We start from the raw sequence: 10719 nt of genomic DNA, 5'->3' as shown, positions 1-10719 counted from the left end.
GGAAATAGGCAAGTAAAGGCAAAAAAAAAACAAAAACGGTAGGAGTCCAAAATCTGCCAAGACCAGAGATGAGAAATCCCGTTGTAAAACCTACAAATTTTTCCATGGTTCTATGTATCCAGCTCTGAGTGTGCTGTTTCACTCACGAGTACTTATGGCATCTGTACTTGTGTGTGAAGCACTTTCAGCCTCGGTGTCATTAATCATTTACAGTAGGTAATATTTCATAGCCAAATCTGAAGGAGAAGGGATGCAAAAATACACCGCAGACAAAGCCTCTTGTCTAATTAGCATATTCTAATTAGATTAATTAGCATAGCCAATGACGTTCATTAGGCACATGATGTCATTTCTTACGTCTATGGAGCAGCCCAGCAGTGAGCCTCTTTCGATGGCTCTCCCTATGATGCTGAAGAGGTCACGGGGGGGTTTGAGCAGTTCGTACATCTCCGTCACCCCCCCAGTAAAATCCTCGAACCCCTCAGACGTGCTGCCGCCCGACAGCGCCTCATAACAACCGTTCAGCCTGAAACACGGCGTTCTTGTGTTAGATATAGATAACTACAGGACACGCATGATCACGTACCTCATATGACCACGAGGCAGTAAAGCTGGCATCTTAAAAGTGATAAACTACAAATATTAAAGGCACCCCCTGACACTCTATCAATATGTAAGACATACATTTATGCACTGGTATTATCATATCCATTCTTGTAAGAGCATGGCTTCACTGTTCTTCTGAACACAACATAAAATGCATCATCGTTCCACAGATATTGAAGGTATATGAGCTAAAACACAAAAAAAGTTTTCATTTTTTTTTCTTCTTTCAGGCACTGTCTTTTCCTGCGTTGTTTTCTAGCTTCCCGAGCTTCTTCACTTACTTGGCGTAAGCCTTCTCCAGCAGGGCGCTCCAAAACTCTCTCCCCTCCGCCGAGTGCACGAACACCAGTTTTCCATCTTTCACTGGCAGCCGGTCGTCAATCACCACGTCCACCCATTCTCCAAACTGCCAGAACTGCAGACACGCACACCGGGTCAGTTACACCATACAAACACCAGGGGGCAGACTTCTCGCTTTCACGTTAAGCAAGTGAATGAGTTACACAGTAAAAAAAACAGGAACTGAAGACACAACCACACACACACACACACACACACACACACACACGGGAAATGGGCAAAATGTTGAGCAATCCAGTGAGGTCTGCTGAACTCCTCCCTACTGCAATAGTCTACTTGTGGCAAACTCCTTAAGTTAATCTGATCTCTTCAGTAGATTAAAGCCTCAGATCGGTGTGTGTGTGTGTGGAGAATGAGGACAACGAATACCATCTCACAATACAACCAGATACAAATATTCACACCTCAATCCTGTAACTACACTAGATTACACATCAGCTTACACTGAAAAGTGTCTCAGCGACCAGTATTAAGTAAGTTACTTCATATGAGTGCTTATCGTGTATTTTCCTGTTTCCCCGCGCTTTAAAAGAGTTTACGCTGCACTGTGGGTGTGAGGGTGTGTCATCTCTGAGGCTTGAGGGTGCTAGCTCGCCTCTGGTAGAGCGCCCGTTTGAATCTGAGCGGTTTGCATGTGTGCAGGAGCGGAGAGAAGCACAGAGCCTGAGGGCTCTTAATGTACATGTTACACACGTTCTGGTGTACCAGAAAGAGAGAAAGAGAGAGAGAAAGAGAGAGAGAGAGAGAGAGAGTGTAAGGCACGGCAGAGGTATGGGGTGGGCGTGGGCCTTGCGTTTTACGGCCGGCGGACATAACGGGGAAGATACGCCCGAGTGCGCCGAACAGCCGTGTCACCTCGCACAGCCATTACACGCCGTCAGTTTCTCACGCTTTCCATACAGACTTTTCACAGAATCAAAACCAGCTCTCGCTCACGGGTAATCGCACAACCACGTAACGCACTAAATCTCACGTATTTATGCTCCTACAGATTTCCTGTCTAAACCAGAGAACTTAAACAGTGAACGCGTTAAAATATCATCCACCACACAACTAAATCTACTCACGATAACTACAGATGAGACAGAGAGAGAGTACAGAATTATTTCTGCATGAGTGTAAATTGCAATTCACAGTAACACGTGATGCTACTACATCGTGGCGACTTGTAATTTAGTGTAAAATAATCCGTTATACTTTCACTGTAGTTACAATTCACAAGAGGGCACATTTAGTTTTCATTTTGCACTGTTCATTTCATATCGACATTACTATGACACGCTGTGTAGACCAAGCCCATTCACATTCTGTATATAGCTGTGATACATGATAAAAGTCGCATCCAAATGTAATTCAATCTTCCTCCCCGGTGACTTCACCTCAAAACTGCTACGCTAAATATGTCCACATGGCACCAGAGCGCAGGAGTGACTTTGGTTCTACTTTGTTTATATCTACAGGCATAATAGAAAACATTCTAACATTTAGATTATAGTAACCACGGTGATGAGCACCAAAGCTTGAAATAATGTAACAAAACAATGGTACAGTGGAAGCAAACATTCCGCTCTGAGGTAGGTCTCCATAACTCCCTTTATGACATCACAGTGTTCTCCTCCATTTGTTTTTTTCCTGGCCGTTCTTTTTTAGGTCTGCAGGACTGCTAATTCAGATAAACAGTTTAAGGTGCTCCGCGTGTGTGTGTGTGTGTGTGTGTCCTAACACTGCTCAGTGCTGTTCCTGATTACAGCTCAGTGAAGCACAATGATCTGCCTGGCAACACACCAGACCGTGTTTTCCCCAAACAACACACACACACACACACACACACACACACAAATGTACAAGTTTGTGCATTGCATTTGTGAGACTTTATTTATATATAGTTCACTCCATGCGGCAGTAACACTATGCTGAATTCACTGATATAGGCCTACAGCTCAGTTTACACTGCAGCTAAATAGGGGCACCTATATTTGAATTTGATCAGTCTGCAGTCAAACTCTGGTACAGTAGACAAAACAAACACACTGTCCCATTCTGTATAAATACAGTCACTGGCTGTAGGAACATTACAGCTCACTGAGTCAGTCTGGAATCTATCAACACCACTGACTCACAGGATTCCCCCACCGGACTGTCCCTCAGCTGTGAACCTCCCAACCAATATTCTCTGTGTGTGTGTGTGTGTTTAAAGTGAGCAAATGCTAAACTCTGAATGTGTGTGTATGTGTGTGTGTGTGTGTGTTTAGACACACAAGTGAGCAAACATTAAACTGTGAATGTGTGTGTGTGTGTGTGTGTGTGTGTGTGTATGTTTATTGTTTGGAATTAATTATATCTGATCCACTGCACCACAGCGTATGTGTACTGTGGACATGCTCAGACTCTTCTACATGACTGTCTATTCATGTTTCATGAGAGTTCAGGTTAGTTTTGTTTCATTGTGCAATGTCTTGCATTGTGCAGGGCAATGCTGTGCTGTGCTGTGCTGTGCTGTGCTGTGCTGTGCTATGCGCTGTTATGGGGTTGTGCAGCCCAGGTTTGTTTGTTTTTTTCTCATGATGCTCTTCTATATCGTATCATGTTCTTCTCTGCTGTGTTGGTTTGTGTTTAGCTGTGCTCTGCTTTATGCTGCGTTGCGCTCTCCGGACGGAATATTTTCTTCATGACTGTTCTCCACCCTCCTCTGTTCCTTTCCTCTCGCTTTCCAAGGCACTTAACTTTATTGAATTCATGAATCTGCCTGCCAGCTGGCTCTAATCAGAGCTTTCCCTGCCAGAGGTCTAATTAAATTTCACAGAGCTCACATACAGTACACAAAATCACAATACCTGCAACACTCAACTACTGAACACACCTCTGAGTAAGGTAAACACCTAAAGTAAATCACAAGAACAATCAACGCTCTCTGTCTCTGTCTCTGTTTCTCTCTCTCTCTCTCTCTGTCTGTCTCCATCTCTCTCTCTGTTTCCCTCTCTTTCGCTCTCTGTCTTTCTCTTTCTCTCTCTCTCTCTCCCTCTCTGTCTTTCTCTTGCTCTCTCTCTTTCTCCGTCTCTCTCTCTCTCTCTCTCTCTCTCCCCCTCTCTCTCACATTCTCTTTCCCTCACATTCTCTCTGCTTTAGCTCTGCTCTAACTGTGTGTACTAAAGCAAAGTTTGTGCCAATGAGCAGAAACGGAAAACTTCCACAGTGACATATTTGCGGACATGACTTCATTTTTTCTGCGGTCGTAATTCGTGAGGGGCCTGATAACGATGAGCTATAGCTTGATTCGCTGCAGCGTCTCAGCAGCTGTGAGAGTCAAGTTTCCCATGTCATTCTTTATCCCTACAGCTGCAAACAGAGGATACTGCCTGAGAGTGCTGATCTCAGACCATTTGCCTTCAGTTCGAGTCTACAAAGTCCGGGACAAAACTGTCCCCTGATCAGCAGGGAGGTACCTGGAAATGGAAGATTCCGGCATAGCCCCCAGTGAAGCTCTGGCCGTGTGGCACCACGCGGTGGAGAAGATTGTCATTCAGAGTCAGAGATGCGATGGCCGCTAGCAGCCAACAGTCACCTGTCACACACACACACACACGCATATCACACAGACACACAAAGAGAGTGAGAGAGAGAGAGAGAGAGAGTGAGAACCAGACATTTAAAACCATATTTACAAAGCATTCAGCACACACTAGCACATGAAGAAAATCAGTATAGCCTATTCAAGGATGCTAACCGAGCAACCCATCAACTGAGGTATCTGTCCTAACGCGTTCAAAGATTTCTGGTAGATTTTAGAATGTGAAATAACTTGCTGCATCCTGCTTAAAGACTGCTACAAGATGACAAACATTATGAAGAAAATATTTACATTTCAACAAACATGAAAGTGTATCTGTGCAACTGTTTCAGTCTCTCTTTAGTGGGGCGAGGTTTGAGAGCGTTAGCCTCTGAGAAACTCATAAAAGAAGAAGCACATGAGTGAGGCGTAGCAGCTGCATTCCGCGTACTCGTCTGACTGGTTGCGTTACCGGCTTTGCGCAAACCGGAACGTTTAGCGCTTGTGGTTCTGTGTTTATTTAGGGGATTTTTTTTATTGTTTGTTTGTTTGTTTGTTTGTTTTTTAAAATCAGCTCAGCTGTAAATGGGTAGAAGCTGATCCAAAATATCATACACAGAAAAGATTCCGTTCCTGTCCTCTTCGGTCATCGTTTATGAGGTGTACAAATGCCAGGTTCTCACAAACATCATTCACACACTTGGCTTGTCAACTCCACCTCACTTCCAAATAAGGAAAGACAGTGGCAATCCCAGAATCCCAACAAAGGTTTTAAAGAGAGGTATTCAAGTAAGAACGACTATACGTGACAACATGTTACTCAACCTCTCTGCACAGTAAACCAACTAGCACAATCAGTGCTGGCGTATTTTAAAAACCGACGACCAATCCCGGCTCGAGTTATTTTCTGTGTCTTCTTTAGGTAAAAGTAAAGAGCGCTAAGGCTAAACATTTAGTTAAACCTAAGCTGTTACACAGGTATGTTTTAGCAGATGGCTCTTTATGCTGCAAGTGTAAGCTTTAGTGTGAATTAAAACAAAGGGGCCAGGAGCCAGAGTCAGTGTCTTGTTTACACAAAGACGACCGCGCTTCAATAATGCACGAGGAACAACGTCTCCCCTAAACCTCGACACAGAACATTAAGACGGCAGTTTGACCCGGCATTAACTCTCTCTTCTCTCTCTCTCTCTCTCTCTCTCTCTCTCTTCATCTGTCCCTCTTTCTTTCTCTCTTTTCTTCTCGTCTTTCGGACGTTGCTGATACAGCAACGTTCCTTCCTCTGATTTTATGGTAAAGGTTTTCACAGATGAATAACTTCCTTTTATTACTTTATCTGATATGGTGAGTGTGTGACATAATGGGTGTGGTGGGTGTGGTAGGGAAGGTTTCTAATTCAGTTCCTCAGTAGAGGACTACGCGGTGACAGGAGGGCTGTACTCACCCAAAGCGCCCTGACAAATGTCGGTGCGAGTGGCCCCATCTAGGATGAACTCCGGGTTGGAGCAGAGCTCCTGTAGAGACACGCACGCACGCACACACACACACACACACACACGCACGCACACACACACACACACACACAAAAAAGAAGTTACAATGCGTGCGTACAAGGAACGAGAAGAGCACGGAACACCACACTCACTCACACTACCTTTACATGACCTCCTTTCCCTGTTCACGCATGATCAAACATATATTTTTTTTTTCTTTTCGCATGACCAGTGATGCTAATCTACTTTTCACTGACTGCAGAGATCAAAACTGCTCGAGATGTATCGCTCTCTCCTCGCCCCATCTTTTCCGTTCCTCCGTGCCATCTCATTCCCTCTCTTCTTTCTTCCGTTCTAGCATAAGCGACTCGTTTTTTTTTTGTTTTTTTTTTTCTTGACAAATCGCTTGAGGAGGGAAGGCTCTATCCCTCTTATTTGCCCCTGGCAACAAGCGTGAGAGATACAGCTATAAAAAGCCGCGGCTTCATCGCGCGTTCCGCGGCCCATGAAACCCAACGGGGGGACACATCACAGATGAGCCGCGCTGTGAGGACAGGAGGAGTAAATGAGTTTTATTAATGCATTTTTCAAGGGGGGGGGGGGGGGGGGGGGGGGGGGGGCGGAGGAGGGGGGGGGGGGGTGTGACAGGTGCAAAGAGCAACGACGAGGCTCATTCAGGAAAAGCGTGATGCAAACAGGGATGCCTGAGTTATCAGAGCGTCAGCTGGTGAGAGCGAAGAGAGAAAAATGAAAATTGTCACGCTCTTTGGAGACAGAGAGGAAGGAAGACAAAGAAGTATGCCTAGCCGGAAGATGAAAAGGTCGATAGGAAAAGGTGTTGAGTGAGAAAGAGAAAATAAAAGGAGGCAGAACAGAGTGAAAGAGAAACACACATACACACACACACAAACACATGGGGGGAGGGGGGGTGCAGAGTGAGACAGAGTGTGAGAGAGAGACAGAGAGTAAGAGAGAGAGAGTGAGAGAGAGAGAGAGAGGGAGAGAGGGAGAGAGAGAGAGAACACGTGCAGAAGTGATAAACAGACAAGAGAGTTATCAGACATCCACACCATCAGCGTTCAAGCTCTAGAGGAAAAAGACCCCCCCGCCCCCCCAGTCACCTATCAGCCTCACCGTTGGCCTCATCCAGCGGATGCCCTGGGTCTTAGCAGACCGCGGCCCCAGCTCGTTAAACCCCAATGCAGACGCCTGAGCGGCAAAGAGAGGGTCCTCGAACAGGGCGCGGCTCTGGAGGCATCGCGATCTCAGGGACCCGAAGTCCTGTCCCAGGAACTTGACAGCTTTGTCGTTCTGACCCAAACCCTCATTACGATCCCATTGGTTCCTCAGTTTGGCAGCCATTCCTGTGGCATAGACGGGCTCCATCTTCACCAGCTCCTTTCCGTTCAGCAACACGACGCGAATCGGTTCACGAGGCCCCAAGTAGCCAATCAGAGCAAAGCTGGTAAAGGGATCTAGTCAGTCAGTGCACAGCTGATCCCGGGGGGGGGGGGGGGGAGAGGATTGGATCTGGGGAGGTCCAAAGGTCAGTTCTTCATCCAATCATATGTCTGCAAAGCAGAAGCTGATCTGCTCTCCAGACACAACTGAAACACAGAGAGAGAGAGAGAGAAAGGGGGGGTGTGTGTGTAAAACTTAACATACCATATTTTCCATTAAGAAAAACACGCATGCCGTATGCACGCACGGGCCTGTCTCTTTTTTCCTAAAGGAAAAGCTTATAGAACAGATACAAATGCAAGGCCCGCCTTCTGACACACTGCATTATCTCCACATATATATATATATATATATATATATATACATAATGAACCACATAACGATACAGAACCACAGCCTTTAGTGGCAAAATAATCACACTGACGATTTTCTAGCATTGGCCTCTGCCACCTGGTGTATCATTACACAGCTGCTTCTCTATGAAAAATCATATTCTTGCCAAACGCAGAACAAACTGAGCAAACTCTGGTGTAACATGGAGGATTGATTACTCTCAGAACACAGTTGCACAGAACATTCCGAAACAAACTGAACTCTGCCTCAACTGTGAGCGATCTGCATCTCTGACTAATGTCTTATGAGGTTATGAGTTAGACAGTGGGCTGTTCATCTGTTGTAATGATTATAATTATCATAAAAAAAGTCAATTGTGAATGCGGGACTAAGCGCAGAGGGCTCAAACAGGGTCTATCGGTCAGAGAGGCCTGGTGTTTTTGCCTCATGGGGATAGTGAAGAGTGTTTGCTGAACAAACAAACAAAACCGCACGCAGTTTGACCAAGGACGGTTTGGTGGAAACTGTCACTGTCAAGTCTGTTAGTCAGCAGTAAGCATTTATGTATTCGCGTCTTTCTCACCCCATCCGAGGGATTTACACATTCTCTCTCTCTCTCTCTCTCACCTCCCCACCCCTTTCCCTTTTGAAGGGTGTTTGCTTAACAAACAAACATAACTGCATGCGCTTGCAAAGGACGGTTTGGTGGGAACATCATGTAACTCAAAAGTTCACCGTCAGTCTGTTAGTTAGCAGTAAGCATTTATGTGTTTGAGTCTTTCATACCCCATCCGAGAGCTTTACACATTCTCTCTCTCTCTCTCTCTCTCTTTCTCTCTCGCCTCCCCACCCTTTTCTCTCTCTATCTCTCTCTCTTTCTCTCTCTCACTGAGTTTCCTGCTGCGACCCCGTGTAAAGAGAGATTCCCATTGGCTCACTGTCACCAGCAGTTAGGAGCTCCCATAAGTCTGTGGCAGTCTGTTCTCATTGCTAACTCTCAGCTCCACCCATGCAAATGAATGGCAAAGTGCCTACAAACGCTGTAGCGCACAAAGTGTGAAAGTTGAAGCACTAGCTCTACAGTCTTTCAACAAAAACTTCCATCGCTCTCGCAAAGATATCATAAAACAAGTCTGAAATAAGATTTTTCTTCCGGTGGACCCAAAAATCGAATCGAAATTGCAAGTTCAGACGCCTAAAATAAAAAAAAAGAAAAGAAAAGAAAAAAATCCAGTTATTTCAAACTAAACCAGAACTAAAACTAAAACGCTTCTGCGAGTGAGGTCCGCGACGCATAGAATGTGAAACATGTCAAATGGATAATACTATTTAGAACCCAGCATGTGACCATGTTATCATGTTATGTGATTAAACATGAAATATGTGACTTTGTTCCAGAGATGGGTCAGAGTGTGGAAGTTTACAGCTGCGCTCATGGCCGACACGCCCGTGAGGCAAACTAAAACGTAAGCTATTGATTCAAACGATATCATATCAACAGTGGCGTTTCTGGTTTGACTTCAGCTCATGTTGTAGGTGTAACGCTATGCGACAGATAAGGCAACAGCTTAATAGCCAGGACGTAAAAGGGCTACTTTTGTTACACAAAAACAAACACTTGACGGTATGCACATTTGAAGAAAGTAATTCCCTCTCTTGATGAGACAGATTTAAAAGAACACACAATTTCCTATGGGGAAATTTTTTAGTGGGACTGTGGTAGTTTCCTATAGAAAACGTGACACGAGTCGTTGCATTCTGTAGACGCAGTGCTAATATTTATGTGGAGAAACCAACATAAGGTAAAGTTACTTCGTCCAAGTATTTAGCATCAGGTACCTGTATTGTTGCAAACTAGTTGTTAACATGACTGCAGAGTTTCCCTTACAACTAACTTCATTCAACGTCTATAATCGCTTTAGAGAAAACAGTTCCTTAATACGCGTGCACTTCTGGGCCCCTAGTTGACAAACAGATGTCTAGCCTACCCCACTGATAAGACACTGAACACCACTGTCCATCTTGAGTTAAACATGCAGTAAATGCCTTCTTCGTTTCCAGCTCTCTGTCATAACAACTCAGCTGCCTGAATCCATTCTCAACAAGTCCATGCTGGGAACAGCTGGCCAGAAATATTCTAAAATCTTTAAATAGCATTACTAAGAGATTCGCACATTTTCACAGTCGAAGACGACTAGAAGATCTGTAGAAATGTTAAGATTACATTTTGTTTTCTTAAAAAATACAAACTTATACTTTGTTGTCACATTACTGTCATGTCTGTGTACAGTCTGTGACAGACGTACTGTTCTGCAGTGGTCCGGAGACAAACGCAAACACAGCACTATTAAATACTACTTAAGTAATTAGCAGTTACAGCATTGCGCAGTCCGATTAGTGGTCCCACCCTATCTTTCCACTTTGTTTGAATTTTCCGCTATATTTAAGTCAAGCTGCACAACATTTTGCGCGAAGTAAAGGCAACAAACCGCACAGTCAACACGAACAGTGTAATGCTACAAGATTTTTCACTCGTGGAAAAGTAGTCCTGAACTTCAAAATCAAACCGCACAGAAACAGAAAGGCGTACCTTAGATATGCGTTTCCAAGGTTGAATTGTTTATTTGCCGGAATGAAAGCAAATTTTGTCTCTTTTTTTTGTTGTTGCTGCTCAAGTCGCCAACATTGGGCTCGCGAGCAGTTCACCTAGCCAGAGATTTCTTTCCAGTTATTCAGTCCTGGTCGCGCCCCGTTCTTTCTGTTGTACTGACCCTCCAGTGCGTCTGCGCATGCAGACGGTTCACCTTTCCTCGTGTTGACATATCACAATGGTACATGGTGTCTGCATCATTTTGCGTCGGCATAGTTTGCGGAACTGTAGTATACTGTACAAATAAATTACTTGAAAGTCTGTACTTAATT

The 10719-nt window shown here is 44.6% G+C and overlaps 1 protein-coding gene across 1 annotated transcript in view; it reads right to left on the bottom strand.

Moving 5' to 3' along the window:
* capn1 (calpain 1) overlaps positions 1-10515 on the bottom strand; it is a 16318-nt gene extending 5803 nt beyond the window's left edge. Inside the window, exons 1-6 of the mRNA XM_030780845.1 lie at positions 10388-10515; positions 7138-7610; positions 5955-6024; positions 4410-4528; positions 888-1021; positions 358-526 (exon numbers count right to left, since the gene is read on the bottom strand). Of these exons, the coding sequence (XP_030636705.1) occupies positions 358-526; positions 888-1021; positions 4410-4528; positions 5955-6024; positions 7138-7389 (744 nt within the window). The 5' untranslated portion in view covers positions 7390-7610; positions 10388-10515. The remainder of the gene's footprint in view (positions 1-357; positions 527-887; positions 1022-4409; positions 4529-5954; positions 6025-7137; positions 7611-10387) is intronic.
* Positions 10516-10719: the final 204 nt, after the last annotated feature.

Source organism: Chanos chanos, chromosome 7, assembly GCF_902362185.1.
Source record: "Chanos chanos chromosome 7, fChaCha1.1, whole genome shotgun sequence".
Taxonomy (NCBI): Eukaryota; Metazoa; Chordata; class Actinopteri; order Gonorynchiformes; family Chanidae; genus Chanos; species Chanos chanos.
This window is presented reverse-complemented; position numbering and strand designations above follow the sequence as displayed.